Source organism: Cnephaeus nilssonii (assembly GCF_951640355.1).
Source record: "Cnephaeus nilssonii genome assembly, chromosome: 4".
Lineage (NCBI taxonomy): Eukaryota > Metazoa > Chordata > Mammalia > Chiroptera > Vespertilionidae > Cnephaeus > Cnephaeus nilssonii.
The window spans coordinates 15639937-15660880 of record NC_137075.1 but is presented as its reverse complement, the minus strand read 5'-3'; the positions used below and the strand labels follow the sequence as shown (position 1 = coordinate 15660880).

The 20944-nt window shown below is 40.5% G+C and overlaps 1 protein-coding gene across 5 annotated transcripts in view; it reads right to left on the bottom strand.

Annotated features, from left to right (window-relative positions):
* ANKRD26 (ankyrin repeat domain containing 26) overlaps positions 1-20944 on the bottom strand; it is a 104676-nt gene that overhangs the window by 22559 nt on the left and 61173 nt on the right. For all 5 annotated transcript variants that reach the window (XM_079768371.1, XM_079768372.1, XM_079768373.1 and 2 more), the window contains 7 exons: positions 15087-15300; positions 13323-13506; positions 12659-12796; positions 8704-9660; positions 7047-7199; positions 3606-3676; positions 3179-3272 (listed from right to left, as the gene is read on the bottom strand). In XM_079768371.1, the coding sequence (XP_079624497.1) occupies positions 3179-3272; positions 3606-3676; positions 7047-7199; positions 8704-9660; positions 12659-12796; positions 13323-13506; positions 15087-15300 (1811 nt within the window). The remainder of the gene's footprint in view (positions 1-3178; positions 3273-3605; positions 3677-7046; positions 7200-8703; positions 9661-12658; positions 12797-13322; positions 13507-15086; positions 15301-20944) is intronic.

The following is a 20944-nucleotide window of genomic DNA, read 5'->3' as shown; positions in this document are numbered from 1 at the left end:
TGGTCTCGGGGACAATTTGCATATTAGCCTTTTATTATCCCTCTAGAGGCCCGGCGCATGAAATTTGTGCACTGAGAGAGGAGGGGGCATCCCTCAGCCCGGCCTGCACACTCTCCAATCCAGGACCCCTTGGGGGATGTCCGACTGCCTCTCGCAATCCGGGACTGCTGGCTCCTAACGGCGCACCTGCCTGCCTGCCTGATCACCCCTAACTGCTCCCCTGCTGGTCTGATCGCCCCTAACCGCCTCTGCCTCGCCCCACACCTGGGACCCAGGATTCCCTCCTCTGGCCGGTTGCAGGCACCTAGGACCCGGGCCGGTTTCGCCCGGGCCAGCTGCAGCTGCAGGGGACCGTGGGCAGGTGGCTTCACCTGGGTCGCAGCTGCAGGTGCCCGGGACCATGGGGCGGGCAGCTTGTCTCTCTCCCAGGCTGCAGCCTGGCTGGTCCCCATTCCTCTCTCGCGAGCTCATTTGTGCCTGGCTGGTCCCCATTCCTCTCTCCCCAATGTTGAGTATCTGAGCCATTATGGTGTGACGACCATTTGCATATTAGTTCTTTATTATATAGGATCTATACATATAAAACCCTAAGCGACCGGTCAACCGTTTGACTGGTTGACCATTTGACTGGTTGCTGTGACGCACACTGAGCACTAGGGTGCAGACGCTCAATGCAGGAGCTGCCCCCTGGTGGTCAGTGTGCTCCCACAGCAGAAGTGCCACTCAGCAAGCTTACCAAACAGTGGCAGCAGCAGGCGCAGTGGAGCCTGGATGAGCAGGAGTGGCATGGTGCCCAGGCCAGCTCGAGCTCCTCCCCAGCCACCTGCCACTTCACGCACTACTACATCCCTTGGGGGATGTAGGACTGCCAGTTTCAGCCTGATCCCCCAACATCCCCTGAAGGGTTCTGGGTTGCGAGAGGGTGCAGGCTAGGCTGAGGGACCCCACTGGTGCACGAATCTGTGCACCGGGCCTCTAGTATATAATAAATGCCTAATATGCTAACTGTCCGGTCGTTCGTTCAACCAATCAAAGTGTAACATGCTAATGATATGCTAAGGCCACTCAACCACTCGCTATAACGTGCACTGACCACTAGGAGGCAGATGCTCCAACCAGTAGGTTAGCTTGCTGCTGGGGTCTGGCCGATCGGGACAGCAAGATGGGCCAGCCATGCCATGGAGCCCTCCCACGGTCCCTTCCCAGCTGGCCAACCTCCTGCGTCCCTCCCTGGCCCCGATCATGCACTGATGGGGTCCCTTGGCCTGGCCTGCACCCTCTCACAATCCAGGACCCCTTGGGGGATGTTGGAGAGCCGGTTTTGGTCTGATCCCACAGGCCAGGCCAAGGGACCCCACTGGTGCACAAATTTGTGCACTGGACCTCTAGTATAGGATAATTTCCTATTCCATAGAGACCTGACCTATGGAAGTTTTCTGAAGTTCTTTTCACATGCATACTCAACTATATGGTTTGAAGGTTTGAGAAAACTGGAGCTATCTTCTTGCCAATTCAGACTCTTCACCACAATATGGTGTTGGTCAAATATCCTAACCCAGGCAGTTTCTGGCATGGGGATTCATGAGATGAGAACCTTTCAGAAAAGTTAGGTCTATTGATTAAATTGGTTGAAATGTTTACTCTATAAATTTTTTATTCACAGGGTAGGCCTTAAAGTGGCTAATAATTCTATGTCATAAACCTAACTGGAATCTACAAAAAATCTCTCATTATTTTTGTATAAGCTTAATCAACTTTGGGTATTCTTACAAATTTTTCAATTTTTGATACCTTAAGAGATTTTTGTATGAAATTTTAAGGTAATAACTCCTGGCACTCTAATTCACAGAAAACTCCTTATTAATATATCGTTTCACTTGTATGGTATGAAAAGTATGCTAATACAATATGACTTATTCATATAAAGTCCAGAAAAATATAATTTTAAATGTTTCTTCAGCCATAAGAAGGACCAGTCAACACAATGTTCTAGTTACCCTGATAGGTATATCTTGTATAATGAAACTGCATGAACCTAGCTATTGAGACTGAAAGAAACTAGTTGGTAGGTGCATCTACCTGGCTGCTCCAACTTCGGGTTCACAGTGCAATCTTCTGATCTTAAATTATAGGTAGCCTCTCCTACAGATGAAAGTATGAATGGCAGAAGAAACCTGTTCTGCTGGGTAATGAGTTATGTAGTTTTCACCATTCATTAAAAAATTAAAGTACTGGATTGCACACCCATCTTTTTTGAGATTGGATTGTTAAATCTTTGAAAGGCTGATTAGCACAAGTGAATAGAAAATAAATAATCTGCAAATTTGCAGTGCTAGAAATAATATGTTGCTATGTAAGGCCCTGATTGAGCAGCCTTTCCTACTTTTTCATTGGCATCTCTTTTCTTTTTTAAAATCCAGCAAAGGGCCCAGCTGGTGTGGTTCAGTGGTTGAGTGTCTACCTGTGAACCATGAGATCGCAGTCCAAGGCACATGCCCAGGTTGCAAGCTTGATCCCCAGTGTGGGGCATGCATGAAACAGCCAATCAATGATTCTCTCTCATTACTGATGTTTCTATTGCTCTCTCCCTCTCCCTTTCTCTCTGAAATCAATAAAAAAATTTTTTTTTAAAAACTAGAAAAATCCAGCAAAGGGAAAAAATATACTCCTTTCAAAAAACACTTGTATAATGACCTAGTATTCATTCTTGATGAAGAGAACAAATTAGAACATTAAAAGTAACTCATTTACAAAATCTCATTGAAGGGTTTATATTACAAGAAAAATTGAGAATTGTAGATTAAATCATTACTCAAATTTCTGGACTCAAATAAATATTTGTAATGTCTATATCAGCATTATTAACAATAGCCAGAAGCTGGAAAAACCCATATGTTGGACAAATGAATAGATAAAGAAAATGTGATATATATCAAATATTGCTTCTAGACTATCACAATCTTTTTATTAAAATCTTACTATAAAAACCATTAATTTTATGAATTCAGTAAATTTCCTCTATAAAGAGGAATTACATTACTAGAAGCAAGTATTACCATATGAATACAATAAATACTTTAATCAGTGAGACTTTCATGATGTCCAAAATATCTTATATACTACTACTAGAGAAATAAAAATTCATTTTTAGTATGTGGAAATTAAGAGATTGACTTACCGAATTGTTTCCCGACAGGTTTGTCTGAAGCTGTTCAATTTTGTGTTCTTGCTTTTTTATTGTAACTTTTAACTTGTCATTTTCAATTTCAAGCCTAAAATGTATATTTTACAATAGTTATTCTCACACATAGATATAAAAAATACCAAATAATTTCTGAAAAAGACTTCTGAAGGTGCAATTACATAAAATCTTAAAATTTGAAAAGTAGATGATTTGGCAATTAGGCCATATTTCTAGTTGTGTTTTGTGGGTAATGTGCAAAATTTAGAGATAATGTATACAAATTATACATTTCAAAATAGCTCAAAGCTGAAATATTTATCCAGCTTAACACAGATGTTTTTCCTACAATAATTGATCTAATTCTCATATGATACTGCTCATCTGCTTTATAAATATTTTTCTGTGCTGTCTTAAATTATACTTTTGCATGTGATCTTGCGTCTCCTCAGCACATCTTACGGCCGCAGTACATCGATCTTGTGCTTCTTGCAACTAAAATAAAGGGAAAAAAATACTTTTAACTACTGATAGTCTAGTACAAATCTACCAGTTTTTGTAACTAAAATTTTATTGCAACACAGCCACACTCTTTCATGTGCATTTTTTTATGGTTACTTTGTGCCAAACAGCAGAGCTGAGTTGTGACAACAGAGACCTCATGGCCCACAAAGCCTAAAATATTTACTACCTGGCCCTTTCCAGAAAAGTTCACAACCTCTCCTCTAGTACTAAAACAAAAAACATTATTCAGGTTTTAAAATTATATGTATCAAATAAATATACAAATTTATAAATTGGTCAAATGGGTTAAAATAGAAAATTACCCTATGATAAACATTTGTATTTTGTATTCCAAGCACCTCATCAACTATAATTTTAAGTATTCACAAATGTGAATGGCCATGGCTATTCCAGTGCTTATGAGAGTTAACATGCCGCTTTCATTGACATCTAGAAGTTTCATGGAATAGCTTGAGAGGCAGACTCTAAGCAGGAGCCAGAATGTCTGGGTTTGCATCCCAAGTCCCCCATTTATTAGCTGTGCGAACTTGAGCAAATTACTTAAATTTCCTGTGTCAGTTTCTTCATCTGTAAAATGGAGATAATAATGGCATTTACCTTACTAGGATGTTGGGAAGATTAAATTGGGAACATATGTAAAGAACTTAGAAGAGTATGTGGCCCATGGCATACGCTAAGGGTCTGTAGTTAGCATTATTATTATTGTTGCTATATTTTATGTTCTAATACAATTTTATACTTTAGGCAAATGGTATGTCAATTTGATCTCTTGTACACGTTACTCTGAAATCATTCTTCATACCATTGACGGTGGCAGCCAGTGGGGAGCAGGAGGCCCAGTACTTCAAAAAGCTTTCACCAATTCTACTAGCCAACAGTACTTTTCTGCTTATAATAATTCATAACATACTTCCTCTCTGCACTAATCAGTGGGCAATCATCTCGAGCTACAATGCAAACAGTACCTCCTGGACTGAGTACATGACTTATAGGAGAAAACCGCTAACAAGGAGATAATTATATAAATACAGGTGTGTTTTTTATTGCTAAATCCAAGTTCCCAAATCCATTCATTTCCAGGAACTGTTTATGTTGGGCTGTTTTAGTAAGTACTCTGATGAGTACATTAAGGTGATGTGTATAGCATACCAGAAGAGCCATTCCAGAGTTTGCAAAGTGCTATAAATCTGTAAATCCCAGTTCTGGCTGCATAGTCAAGGAAGGCTGATTTATATATATATATTTTCTTACAGTGAGGGTAAAAAAGATGAGCTTATGATTAAACAATTCTCTATTATATTTATATTTAATTGCTTAAAATACATTGAAAATAAATGATTATGTCAACATCTACAAGAAGAAAGTATGGTATAGTATAAAGTATTTAATTTTATCCTAACAATAGTTAAGCTAAAATATTTTCAAGTTATACAAGGATAGGAATCATCATCCTACATAATAAAAAGGTAATATGCAAATTGCATCACTCCACTACGCCCACGATTGGGCTGCTGGAGGCACGGGGGGCGGGACTCAGGGTGGCCGATTGGCTGGCGGTAGGAGCGGGGGGGGGGGGGGGGGGGCCGGGAATCGCAAGTCCCCGACCCCCGCTCCTCCCGCCGGCCTAAACGGCAGGTGCTGCAGAAGGACCCATGGGGCCAGCGGAAGACGCTGGTGGCGGAACTCGGGGTGGCCGATTCCGTGGCTGCCGGCACCAGTTTTCCACCAGCAGCAGTTTTCCTCTGGCCATCCGCTGATCGGAGCGCCTCCCGATCGGAGTTCCTCTCAGGGTGGCCGATTGTGCTGGCAGGAGGCGCTCTGATCGGCGGGTGGCCAGAGGAAAACTGCTGCTGGCAGATAACTGGTGCTGGCAGCCAGGTGAAGGAAAAGTCCATTGCACGAAACTTCGTGCAACAGGCTTCTAGTATCTAATAATATGCCCCAAAGACAAACTTATACTTAGAAAGACAAGATTATCTTTCATGAAAATAATTTAAAAAATGTAAAACTGAGGGCCAAATTGTTCTGGACAGACAAGATGACAAGTGTTGAAAAGAATGAGGTCAATGAGTGTTTGAACAGTCAGAGCATGCTTCATGGAGAAGGAGAGATTGGGAGCCAGGTCTGAATACAGGCAGGATTAAGCAAGAAGAATAGAGACTGAAAAGACAGAGTGGATAACATGAGTAAAGGCCAAGAGATGCTGAAATCAGCCCAGTTCTCTCAGAGGAGAAAATCCAATGCCAGGGAAAGAAAAACATGCTCACATAATAACTTGTACCCTAATGTACATAGTAGAATTATTAACAGCCAAAAAGTGAGAACAATACAAAGTTCCATCAACTGATGAATGGATAAGTGGTTGAGCCACACAACAAGGTATCATTCTGAGAAAAAAATACATAAAATAGTGATGTGTCATAATATGGATGAACCTTTAAAATGTGACAGTAAGTCAAAGAAGCCAGTCACAAAGAGCTGCGATTTGTGAGATTGCACATATATGAGATACACAGAATAGGCAAATCTAGAGAGACAGAAAGTAGACTGGTTGTGGCCTGGTGCAGGGCGAGATGAGAAGCTGGTAGTGACAGCTAAAAGGTATGGAGTTTGTTATTTTGGAATAATACAAATATTCTATAATTGACTGAGGTGATAGGTAGACAACTCTCTAAATATATCAAAAATGTTGAAATGTACAATTTAAATGAGCAAATTATATGATATGTGAATTATATAAATACAGGTGTGTTTTTTAATCCAATGGTGGATCTAATTTTCGTTTTCTTAATAGTCTGTTGTGGATGTACATACTATAATGATCTGAATATTTCCATGCTTTTATAATATTTCTAAGGGAGAGAAATGAAGGCTATGCCTACTTCAACTGTTTTGTATAAAGAACTTCCTGTACAAGTTATTCTGAAATCTGTGATATAAATAGATTCTATATCCATTCACCAAAGTGAAGATAAGAAATAAAACAATTTTCTGCAACATCCCATTAAATATTATCCTCTGATTTCACCTGACTGTCTCATCATGATAATGGAGATATCACTAAAGTTATTTTTTAGTAGAAAAACTCTCTTGACTTCCATGAAGAATGATGCATTTTTCTCAACTTTCCTAAGGGTAAATATTATTAAGAAAAAAACAACAAACTATAAAATGTAAGTGACAGAATTAAAGCCAGGGTCTCAGAAATAAGCACATTATAAAGACAATAAAATTATAATTAATTACAATAAAAATACAAAAGAAAGCTGCCCGTGAAAAGTAGTACCCTAAAACACTTTGTTATTTAACCAGCTGATGACAGGCTAAATTTCATACATACCTGACTTCTGATTTGATCTAGTTCCTTTTTTAACTCTTGTTTCTCATCTTCTAAATTCATACGATAACGTGATGTAACCTCCAATGAAGCCTCTGACATAGACTGTTTTTTTAGTGTATCAGCCAGTTCTTGTTGAAGTTGTCTCACAACTGCCTAGGTAAGATATTTCTGATTTTATAAATTACATTATTATTAAGTTATGTTAATAATAAATTACTTCACATACAGGATGAAACAGAAGGTTTACAGTTGTGAATATGTAAAACACAGACTTTATTCTTGTATTGTTATTTTATTAATTATTGTATTATTCTCTGTCTGAACAACTATAAACCTACCTTTGCCCCATTCTGTTTGTACTTTGTTAGAATCATATATTATTAGCATAATATATAACTGGAAAAATATCACCACCTACATCCATTTGCTTTCTTTTTATCATATGCACACATTCCTGTTTGCTCAATCAGGTTAAAGACAGAAAATGTAATCCTCTTGCCTAATCAGTATTAGGTTACTTAGACAATTGATTCAGCCCCCCTCTTAATTCCCCCCTCATGAATCTCAAAGCTTTACAATCTACTGATGTCTGAAAGAAAAATGGGTACGTAGGTGAATCAAGTGGTAGGAAATTCAATACTGCAGAACATTCTCTTTTTTCTTTTATCAGAGGCTTCAAGTATTCAAGTAACTTTAGAGTTCCTTGCATATTCAATCTCCTGCTCAAATTCTTCCAATAGTTTCCTATCTTGGAAGAAAAGTGAAGTCATTCCAATGGCCTTGGCTTCCCTCCCTGCTACACATAAATCCTGCCACCCCTCACTAGTCTGAATAGAGATACAATGCCAAATTAATAAGTCACAGAAAGCTACAATTTTCTCTTTGGAGAAACTTATCTCCAAACGATAGTAAGTTCGCCTTGAAATGAGAAATATGAGTAAATTACTTGTAAAAATATTCAAAGAAAATTGCAAATAGTAGTGGAAAGATTGAATCAAGTATAGTTTTGCTAAAACTTGTCATACTTGACCCAAAATATGATTTAATTAAGTAGATGCTTCTAAAGAGTTGAGAGGTCATAAGGATATATTACTTGAGACTGAAACACTACCAAATTTAATTCAAATTGACATGAATAAAAATAACATTATAACTACTAAAATGTATAAGAAGCAACTGAAGGAAAGATACTATGAGATACAACATCTACACTTCAGTTCACCTGGGAAATCTGAACTTAACTGTCAAGATAATATATTTAATTGAATCTTAATTTCAAAATGCTAATTTTAGGTATAGCATTTCCATTTATCCGCTTTCCAATGGTATTAAAATATGGTGACAGAAAGATTAAAATTATTATTTATCAGTATAAGACTAAATTATTAATATCAATCTATAAACCTATTAACAATCTATAACTTAAAACTCTTAAAATTTCATGGGCAACACAATATCTCTACTCAAAACAAAGTACCTCTCAGGTTTAATGTTCATTTGCTAGATACAATGTCTTCTTTTAAGCTGATCGAGCAAACACATTTGTAATCTATATATTTTTAATATTCAGCTAGATTCAACAATTAGCCATCATCAAATATTACTTTGAATTTTCTTTTAGGAAATTTGAAAAATATTTATCTTTCAGGATACTTACATCTCTTTCCACTTTATCATTTTCATACTGATACATTCTTTCTTTTAAATGATTACATTCATTGATTAACTCCTTATTTCTTTCATTCAGCATAAGACCTTGCTTTTCACTTTCAGCTTGAAATATTTTTATGATATCCTGAAACTGATCTTGGATATTAATGACTGTCTTTTCTTTACTGTCAGCTTTGTTGTGAGCATCATCCAGTTGCTGTCGAAGCAACATATTTTCACTCTGTAGGTGAGATAACCTCTCCTCCAAGGATCCCTGCTTTCCAACATATTTATTCACTTTACCTTGTTCCTTTTGATACAGGTGTTCAATTTCCTTCTTTTGACACTGTGTTTGGCTTAGGTCTCTTTGTACACCTTCTAAAACCAATGTTCTTTCTCTGAGAGCATCTCTTGTGTGATGAAGCTCAATTTCTAGGCTATTGAATTTACTTTCTGCTTTAGAAAGTTGTTGAGAAAGAACTTCATTGTTATCTTTTAGGTTAGACATATCAAAATTCATTTTGTCCCGTAAACAAAACCATTCATCTCTTTCTCGCTGGAAAGCAAATTGTAGGTCTTTTTTTGATGTCTGACAGAGCTCATAATCCTGTATAGCAGTAGCCAGTCTAGACCGGTATGATTCAACCTCTGCTTCCAGTCTTTCTCTGTTTTGTTTTTCATTCTCCAGTTTAGAGTTTAGCATTGTATTCTCAGCTGTCAGAACATCAAGCTGTCCGTTATGTTGAAATATTGTTTTTGTTAATGTTTCCTCATTCAGTTTTATTGTCTTTTGAAGATGGTCATTCTTTTCTTTGACAATTGCAATGTCCTCAAAATATTTCTTTTCCATTTCCTGGTTTTGATTTTTTACTGTGTCTATTTCCAGTCTTAGCTTGGTAATTTCATCCTGAAACATGTGATTTTCTTGCAACAAAGTTTTTTCTTTTCCATAACTATCAGAAACCTAAGTAAAACAAAGAAGACTTTAAGCGAAAACTCATTGAAATGACATATCATGATGTCTTCTGAAATTAAAGGATAACCTATCTATCTAATAATAGAGTAATATGCAAATCATCACTCCGCTACACTCACAAGCCACGCCCACCAGCCACGCCCCAGTCACGCCCACCATTCAATCTGAGTGAGTATGCAATTAAACTGAAAACATGGCGGCAGCCCCGCCCCCCAGCCTCTCCAGGTCTCAGGGAGTCGGAGAAGTCAGGCGCCAGCGCCTGAGGCTGGCTGCAGCCACGGAGACCAAGAAGCCGCCTGCCCCATGATCCCAGGCTGCAGCCAGCCTCAGAAGCCTCAGGTCCGCCTGCCCAACATCCTGGGGAGACGGAGAAACTGGGCCCAGCGCCTGAGGCTGGCTGCAGCCACGGAGACCAAGAAGCCACCTGCCCCACGATCCCAGGCCTCAGCCAGCCTCAGAAGCCTTAGGTCCGCCTGCCTCACATCCACCTGCCCCACGTCCTGGGAAGACGGAGAGACCGGGCCCTGCGCCTGAGGCTGGGTGCGGCTGGGAGACGAAGAAGCTGCCCGTCCCATGATCCCAGGCTGCAGCCAGCCTCAGAAGCCTCAGGTCCGCCCGCCCCATATCCTGGGGAGACTGAGAAACCGGGCCCCAGCACCTGAGGCTGGCTGCAGCCACGGAGACCAAGAAGCTGCCTGCCCCGTGATCTCAGGCCTCAGCCAGCTGGAGAAGCGGTTCACTCCACGTCCTGGGGGAGACAAGAAACCAGGTGCCAGTGCCTGAGGCTGGCTGCAGCCCGGGAGATGAAGAAGCCGCCTGCCCTGTGATCCCAGGCTGCAGCCAGCAGCAGAAACCTCAGGTCCGCCTGCCCCACCTCCTGTGGGAGACTGAGAAACCGGGCCTCAGCGCCTGAGGCTGGCTGCGACCTGGGAGATGAAGAAGCCGCCTGCCCCGTGATCCCAAGCCGCAGCCAGCTGGAGAAGCCGCCCTCCCCACGTCCTGGGGGAGACAAGAAACCGGGTGCCAGTACCTGAGGGTGGATGCGATCTGGGAGACGAAGAAGCCGCTTGCCCTATGATCCCAGGCTACAGCCAGCTGGAGAAGCTGCCCACCCCATGTCCATCCGCCCCACGTCCTGGGGAGATGGAGAAACCGGGCCCCAGTACCTGAGGCTGGCTGCAGCCCGGGAGATGGAGAAGCCGCCCACCCTGTGGTCCTGGGCACCAGTACCTGGGGCTGGCTGTGGCCTGGGAGACAGAGAAGCCGCCCACCCTGCAGTCCTGGGAACCAGTACCTGCGGCTGGCTATAGCCTGGTAGATGGAGAAGCCGCCCACCCTGCGGTTCTGGGCACCAGCACCTGCGGCTGGCTGTGGCCTGGGAGACAGAGAAGCCACCCACCCTGCAGACCTGGGCACCAGTAACTGTGGCTGGCTGTGGCCTGGGAGATAGAAAAGCCGCTCACCCTGTGGTCCAGGTGCCAGCACCTGCAGCTGGCTACAGCATGGTAGATGGAGAATCCGCCCACCCTACAGTCCCGGGCACCAGCACCTGTGGCTGGCTGTGGCCTGGGAGACAAAGAAGCCACCCACCCTGCAGTCCTGGGCGCCAGCACTTGCAGCTGCAGCACAGGCGAAGCCCCCTGTCCACCATCCCCTAAGGCTGCAGCCAGCCTGGGCGCCTATGGCTGACCAGAGGGAGGGAAGCCCGGATCCTGGGTGCCTGTGGTCAGCTGGAGGAGGGAATCCTGGGTACCAGGTGCGGGCCGAGGCAGAGGTAGTTAGGGGCAATCAAGCCAGCAGGGGAGCAGTTAGGGACAATCAGGCTGGTAGGCAGAAGCAGTTAGGGGCAATCAGGCAGGCAGGTGAGCGGTTAGGAGCCAGCAGTTCTGAATTGTGAGAGGGATGTCCAACTGCTGGCTATCCCATGAGGGGTCCCAGATTGGAGAGGGTGCAGGCCAGGCTGAGGGACACACTCCCCGATGCCACCCCCCCCCCCCGTGCACGAATTTCGTGCACCGGGCCTCTAGTATGTTTATATAATAAAAAGGTTGCAATAAGTGGATATCCCACTAGAAAAAAATGGAGTTGGATCCAAACCTCCAAATTTATACAATTCCCCAAAGTTCAAAAATTTAATCTAAGATGATGAATCCATGAAAGTGAAAAAGGAATCATAAGAGAATTTTTAAGAGTCTCAAAATTAGAAAGGCCTTTCTCCGAATTATCACAAACCCAGAAGGCATAAAATAAAAGATTAATAAATCTGATTACATTTAAAAATTGAGTGTATGCTCTCAGCCCCTGGCAGTGTGGCTCAGTTGTTGGAGCATCATCCCATGGACCAAAGGGTCTCAGGTTTGATCCCCAGGAAGCAACCAATCGATGTTTCTCTTCACACTGATGTTTCTCTCTCTCTCTCTCTCTCTCTCTCTCTCTCTCTCTCTCTCTCTCTCTCTCTTCCTTGTTCTCTCTCTAAAACCTATTTTAAAAACTTAAACAAACAAGAAACTCAAAGAAAAGGTTCATAGGATTTATATTAGCAGGTAGAAATCTTTAAAATAAAATAAATAAATATTGACTGTACACTCTGAATATATAGCTACCTCACAGTAAGAATATTAACCCTGCATATATTAGGACAGATTAAATTTCCTATAATTCTTTTTTTCCCCTGAGAATATCCCATAGATATACTACTTTTCTAATATTTTCATAGTCAGTTATAAGAACTACATCTACTAATAACTGATCATCTAGGCATTGTCCTAAGCACTTGTACATCTATCACTGAACTCATTCATTTATAGACAATCTTGAATGGAGAGGTTAAAAAAACAAGCAAATTCGGGATTTTGTGTATTGTGCACAAACACAGAGATATGCTTTTAAAACCCTCTATACTTTCCATTATATTCAGTAATGGTTTTTTAAATATATGCACACAAATTCATGCACAAGAGCATTTGAAAATTACTGAATAAAATACCTCAGAATTCATTTTCTTACGAGCTATTTCTATCTCCTTTTCTTTGCATAGGTGATTGGTCAGAATTCCATCTTGTAATATTCTGGCATTCTGTTCTCGAGAGAGTTGCCTCTGAATGTCATTTCGCTCTTCTACAACCTAGAGACACATTTAATTAGTTTTTTGCACTCATACCATTAAGAAGTTATAAGCTTAAGAGCAGAACCTTTAAAAAACTGTTAAAAGAAGATAGCCTTTTTAAACACAAGGATCTTAACTTCCATGAAAAACTCAAATCTAAACCTAAATCACAGCTAACTTGTTAAAGAGCAAAAAAACAGTACTGTGAAATGTCTTTACAAAACATTTGACTTCTATCACGGTCTCAAGGCAACTTAGCCTGCATGTTAAACATTTTAAAAGGCAAAATTAATATTTATGTTAATGGTTAAACTCAATTTACCTTCCATTTCTTCATTTAGAAAGGATAAACATAGCATTTATTAGATGTCAAAAGTTGCAATAAATTGATAGTTTTAATTATATGTGTCATAGTTCATATTTTGAGTGAGATAACATTTTTGAATTGTTTTAAACTTAAATAATATATATTAAACCAAAGGGATATTATAAATATTGATGAAATACTATAAGAAATAAGAAATTTTACCAAAGATAAATTTACCTGATTTAAATTCTTTCTTACAATTTTCAATTCCATCTCTAGTGTTCTAAGAGTGGTTTCAAGTTGTTGGTTCACTTCAACTTCTTTAATATATTGCTCTTCTTTATTTTTTAACTGCTCCCTAATTTTGTCATATAACAAATCAGAATTTCTTCTCTTCTCTTTTTCTTCTTTTAAGGTAAATCTGCAGTTAAATACACTTATCTTAAAATTCACTTTATTAGAAAATAAAATGTTAATTTTATAATATGGTTGTACATATGTTGGTTTATTATCCTAATTAAATTCCTATGTTCTTGCATTTTTTTCCTTGCCAGGTCTCATGTTTTTATTTATCACTTAAATCTCTTCCAAAAGTTATATATACCTGAAAGGCAGCAATGAGAAAACATTCTTCTACTTAGTAAGCTTTAGTCAATAATAACTCTGGTAAATAATATAGGAAAGAAAATAGGAAATTATTCAGTGAAGGTAAAGTTGAAATTAGCCTATTTCCGCAGTCATAATTACTCTTCCATTAGGAAAAATAACTTAGTTACTAATTAAAAAGAGCAGTTGTTTACAAACAAGTTTATAAATTCACTAGAAATAAAATTTGAGCTTGACAAAATATATAGGTACCCCTAAAATGATTTACAGCGAAAGGCAGCATCTGCAGATGTCTTTTACAGAAGACATATCCACTGACTACTGTACTTCTAAGACTAGTCCAGGGAGTCTTTATCTGTTACTCTATACTTTTTGTTTCTTTTTTTTAGAAGACTTTCTTCTTCGTCAAGGATATGCTTACTGATTTGAAAAAGAGGAGAAAGGGAGGGAGAGAGGGAGAAAGAGAGAGAGAGAGAGAGAGAGAGAGAGAGAGAGAGAGAGAGAGAGAGAAAGAAACATCATTGTGAAAAAGAACACTGATTGGTTGCCCTGACCGGGGATCAAACACACAACCTAGGTATGTGCCTTGACCACAACCTTTGTTGAACCCACAACCTTTAGGTGTATGGGACGATGCTCCAACCAACTGAGCCATACCTTCTCTTGTCGGTCATTATTTACTTTATAGTTCACTTTAAAATCCTTATTAGGACAAAATAGAATTCATATTAAGTCAACAATAAAGAGTATGGACCTTTCAGTATGGACCTTTTAATTAATTTTATCTATGTATAAGATGCTGAATAAACTAATCAGTCATCACTTTCTATTTTACTTTTCATTTCATGCATATATTAAAACTAAAACTGCATTAGTTTTTTTAAAATTTTCTGACTTGATAAAAATGGTCATTTAATAACTCTGTTGGTATGAACTACCTTGATAACAATTTAGAAATATGAATAAAAATCCTTTTTAAAAGTTCTTACATGTAACCAAATAATAATACTCTATTAAATAATGTATTCAGAGTATATAATAAAAAATGTGGAAATAAACATATATGAGACATTCCTGGAAGCATTAATTATAATACACAATAATGAAAAACAACCAAAATTCAATTTGTTAAATAAATAATGAGGTTTCCATTTGGTGAACTTCTATATGGTCATTCAAATGATATGCAAAAATATACATTAACTTATTACTAGAATTATGCACTATTAAAAATTGCTATATTATTTCCAAAAATGACATACTCCATACTACTAAAGAAGTGTTCTTCCCTATAAAATCTTAGAAGGTAAGAAGGCAGTTGAAAAACTTTTCCTACATATATGTAGAATAAAAGTAAATATTCAAATATTTCTTTAAAACCAAATTATTCAATACCTCAAATTGCAGAGTTCTTGTTCCCATTCCACTTTTTGATGCTCTAATTGTGATTTCATTTCTTTTGTTTCTGATAACTCCTTCTGTAGTCCACTAATCCTCTTTTCCATTTTTTTAATTTTCCCAGTAAGCAGTTCACAGTGATTTTTTCTAAGTTCTATTAATCTTTCATATGAAAGAACTGCATCCTGGATTTTCAATAAGCTAATAGAATCTGCATAAGAAAGAAAACAAAAAAATAGAAAAATATATGAATTATTTTTGTACATAAAGAACTGTGCATATTCACATTCATTCATACATTGAAGGGTACCTATCATGTGGAAGACTAAGCTCTGCAGATAAAACAGACAAACCCCTGGCTCTTATTTAGCTTAAAGTCTAGCAGCGGAGAAAGACAAATAAACTGATCATCATAAATCAGATATATACATAGAAAACAGAGTTCTATGGTTACATAACAGAACTTGATCTAGACTGGGCCCAGGGAAGATTTCCCATGAGGGGATGGCTACACTGACAAAGGCAGGATGAGCAGGAAGCAATCAGACAAAGGAGGAAGGAGAGCATTCTAGACACTCTACAGCACCTGCAAAAGTTCTATGCAATCTGCTTCTAGCAAGATGGAGCAACAAGTACTGATTTATCTTCCTACCTGAAACAAGCCAAAACAAAACAGACAAAACACATTAAAAACTTATTTTCAAGACAATGGACTTCAAGTAATAAATGAAGTGAGCCTAATGAATGTCCCAGCTCACTGCCTTGAGAGAATTTCCAGGCCACAAAGCAGGAAGAAGGAACTGAGGTAGAGTCCACCAGACTCCTTGACTTAGGTGATGAAGCTGAGGGTCTGGTAAAACAAAGGCAGGTAGAGATCACAGGTCTGGACCCTGGGGAGGAGGGAGTAGAACAGAAATACCCTAGAGATCTGAAGAGGGTACTCAGCTGAGTAATGCCTAGTGCATACTTGTGAGGAAATCACTTGAGACCGGGGAAAACAAACATGTGAAAAGAGTAGAGGAAACAGTGCCTGGTGCTCACTCAGCACCAGGAATAGTGTCTATTCCCATTAGCCAGGCTGAAAAACTCATAACTCACAGGACAAGGAATAGAGTAGGCAGGAAGGTCTCTCCTTAGTAGTGGGGAATAATTAGTCCTTAGCCAAGCATTGCTCTGGATTCACCTAACAAATCATAAGAGCAAGACCAAGAAGGATCAAACTGTTTTTAAGTAACTCAACTATATACCAAAACAAGCTAAAAAATATATAGGTAGAGGCATGAAACCTATATTCTAAAACTCAAATAGCACTTATAGAGATGCAAATTATAATGTCTGATATGAAAAATATGCTGGGTGGGAATAAATGCATATTAGAAATCACAAAATAAAAGATTAGTAACTTTCACATCAGTGAATTGTGAGAAACCATAAATGGCTAATGTAGCATAAAGAAGCAGGAGGAAGGGACAGAAAATATTTAAAGAAACAATGACCAAAAACTTTCTAAACTTAATGAAAAATATAATCCCACAGATCCAGGACAAATCTGGGTAGCAGAGAAAAAATGAAAATAAATTACTGTAATTTTATTATATTACATATTAGAGGCCTGGTGCATGAAAATTCATGCACTAGATGGGGGTCCCTCAGCCTGGCCTGCCCCCTCTCACAGTCCGGGGCCCTCAGGGGCGGGAGGCGACCAGCAATCAGGGGAAGGTGATGCCCCCATCACACCTCTGCTGCTGCCACTGCCGGCAGCGCAAGCCTCCGGACTGAGCCTCGGGCAGCCCTGGGTGGCTGGGCAGCTGCCATCTGAGGCTTGCCTGCACCTTGGGCCAGCCCTGGGCAGCTGGGCAACCGCCATCTGAGGCTTGCCTGCGCCTCAGGCCGGCCCTGGGTGGCTGGGGGGCTGAGGGGACTGGGCACCACCATCTTGTGGCTGTGGGCGCTGCCGTATTTGAGGGCGTGGCAGTCAATTAGCATATTCCCTCCTTATTGGCTGTGGGTGCCACCATCTTTGCAATGGCATGAGGGTCAATTAGCATATTCCCTCTTTATTAGAGAGGATGATGTGCTATAATATTACCTGTAGAATATGACAACTTATAATCATTTACCATAAATCAGTCCTACACCTACCACTAAAGTAGCAACAGTTATAGCTAGTAAGCCAAAAGAAATACTACTAAATCATAAAAATTACTTGACTATAAAAGACAAAAAAATATGAAAACAGGAAAAAGAGATGTAACCAAAAAAATCAAACACATGAATGACAGATTCAAACCTACTATATTAACAACCACATTAAATGAAAACTGTCTAAAAACCTCCATTAATAGACAGATTGTCCAACTGGATAAAAAATCAAGACCCAACTACATGATATTTGTCAGAAATGCACTTTAAATTTAAACATAAAGACACAATTTTTTTAAAAGCATAGAAATAAGATAAATAACACTAACACCTGATAAAAGAAGGATGAGGTAAGTGACTATCTTAACATTAAAGTAGATTTCAGAGCAAAAAATAATATCAGCAATTAGCAAGGTCACTGCATAATGATAAATTAATAAGCAGCATAACAATCCTAAATGATCATGCACTTAATAACAGTTTCAAAATACATGAAGTACAAATGGATACAACTAAAAGAAAAATAGAAAAATTCACAATTATATTCTGAGATTTTAAAAAAAATTATTTATTGTTGACACTATTACAGATGATCCCAATTTTATCCCCCATTACCGCTCTCCACCTAGCCTCCATACCCCCTCCCTCTGGCCATCACCACACTGTTTGTGTCCATGGGCTATGCATATATGTTCTTTGGCTAATTTTTTCACCTTCTTTCATCTAGTCTCCCCCACCCCACCTCCCCTAACCGATGTCAGTCTGTTCGATGTATCCATACTTCTGGTTCTATTTTGTTCATTAGTTTATTTTGTTCATTAGATTCCACATATAAATGACATCATATGATAATTTTCTTTTCTCTGTCTGGCTTATTGCATTTAGCACAGTAATAATCTCCAGGTCCATCCATAATGTCACTAAAAGTAAGAGATCCTTCTTTTTTATAGTCATGTAGTATTCCATGGTATAAATGTACCACATCATTTTTAGCCACTCATCTACAATGGGCACTCGGGCTGTTTCCATATCTTGGCTATCTTACCTAATAATAGAGAAACATATAAATTGACCATACCTCCGCTACGCCCACAGCCAATCAGAGTATGCAATTTAACCCAACAAAGATGGCGGTTAATTTGCATACATACCTGGGTCCCGGGAACCTCCTCAGCACCCAGGTCACTCCCAGCCGGCCAATGGGCAGAGGCTTTAGGCTTGGGAAGGGGCCGAGCCTGTGATTGGAGGGGAGGGGGGTTCCCCTTCCCAAGCCTAAAGCCTGGGGCGGAGGCTTTAGGCTTGGAAAGGGGCCGAGCCTGGGATCAGAGGTGCTGGGGGAGGGGAACCCCTTCCCAAACCTAAAGCCTGGGGCAGAGGCTTTAGGGTTGGGCAGGGGCCGAGCCTGGGATCGGTTGGGAGGGGAAAAAATAAATGGAAACATATCCTCAGGTGAAGATAAAAAGAAAAATAAAGAAAGAAATGTCATATCCTATGAAAGACACATCTTGAAAATGCCTAAAGAAAGTTGTCATTTTTTCATGGTGAAGGGACTGGAGTCCGTGTTGATGAAAATACCTGGGCGGTTGCGGTGACTGGCAGTGGCTGCAGCAGTGGGGTGATGGGGCTTGCGCCTTCCCCTGATCAGCCCAGTCGCCTCCCGCAAAGGGAGGCCAGACTGCGGCTTAGGTCTGCTCCCAACGGGTAGCGGGCCTAAGCCATCAGTAGGACATCCCCTGAGGGCTCCCAGTATGTGAGAGGGGGCAGGCTGGGCTGAGGGACCCCTCCCCAGGGCACGAATTTCGTGGACCAGGCCACTGCTACAAACTCAGGGGTGCATATATTCTTTCTAATTGGTATTTTGGCATCCTTAGATTTTGACTAAGACACAGTAGCATGAAGTAAATAAAATATAGCCTTTTTAAAAAATGGTGCTGGAAGAACTTGAATATCCATGCACAAAAAAAATTAATTTGGATCCATACTCTGCGTTATATGTAAAAGAGAACACAAAATGAATCATAGATCTAAACACAAAACCTAAAAGTATAAAACTTCTAAGGGAACTCTTTAAAGAAAATGTTGTGACCTTGTGCTAGGCAAAGTATTCTTAGACATGAATAACAAAAGCAAAATCTATAAAATAACAAAGGAAAATTGAGTTTTATCAAAAAGAAAAAGAGCCGCTCTTCAAAAGACACTGTGTAAAGGAGGAAAAGACAAGCCATAGATTGGGAGAAACCCTTACAAAAAAATATAGCTGATAAAGGAATTGTATGTAGAATATGTAAAGAATCCTTAAAACTACAAATAAGAAGACAACCTAATTTTCAAAATGGCAAAAGATCCAGACAGACAGTTCAGAGATGTACAGATAGCAAATACACATATGAAAAGATGTTCCATCCTATCTAATAAAGAGGGAATATGCTACTTGAACCTCACGCCATTGCAAGGATGGCGGCACCCACAGCCAATAAGGAGGGAATATGCTAATTGACGGTCCTGCCCTCAAAAATGGCGGCGCCCACAGCCAATAAGGAGGGAATATGCCAATTGACTGCCCGCCCTCAAAGATGGCTGCACCCACAGCCAATAAGGAGGGAATATGCTAATTGACTGCCCCACCCTCAAAGATGGCGGTGCCCACAGCCAATAAGGAGGGAATATGCTAATTGACTGCAATGCCCTCAAAGATGGTGGCGCCCAGTCCCCTCAGCCCTGCCAGGGCTCCAGGCGCATGGCAAGGCCAGGCCCACCCCCAGGCAGGCCTGGTCACTCCGTGCACCTGCCTCCTGTCTCCTCAGCCCCCTAGCCGCCCAGGGCCGGCCAAAGGCGCAGGATGGTGGCTGCCAAGCCGCCCAGGGCCGCCCGAGGTTCAGGTAACCAGGGCCGGCCGAAGCTTGCGCTGCCAGCAGTGGCAGCAGCAGAGGTGTGATGGGGCGTCGCCTTCCCCTGATTGCCGGGTCGCCTCCCACCCCTGAGGGCTCCCGGACTGTGAGAAGGGGCAGGATAGGCTGAGTGACCCCCCTCCAGTGCATGAATTCTCATGCACCAGGCCTCTAGTAATGATATATACACCCCACCCCCATCAGAATGGCTAAGGTTTTTAAAAACTGACACTACTAAATGTCTGTGAAGATATCATGCACTGCTGGTGGGAATGGACAATGGTACAACTACTTCAGAAAACAATTTGGCAGTCTCTTAATAAGAGATATAAAGGGTCATGAGGAGACTTTTAGGGGTGATGGATTGTTAACTATCTGGATTGTGCTAGTGAATTCATATTTGTTCACATATATCAGAACTATAAAGTTATACACTTCATATATGTGTAGTTTACCTAACCAAACTGTTGGAAAAAAGCTCTACTATAGGGAAAAACATATAAGACATTGGCTATAAGATAGATGGAAAGAAGGATGGTACAAAATGAAGCTAGAGGATTATGGCCTTTAACCTTAGAGCAATGAGAATAATAGCTTGGTCTTACACATGATGAGATCTGAATGTTTAAGTGTATAATAATTATGGCGGCAATAGAGACCAAGGTTCCAGGAGGTGGAATGGCACACAATCACTTTCATTTTATCTATATACTAGAGGCCTGATGCACAAAATTCATGCAAGGGGCTGGGCCCTCGCAGCCCCGGCTGCCTCGGCTGGCCCTCACAGCCCCTCATAGCCTCGGCCGGCCCTCGCAGCCCCGGCTT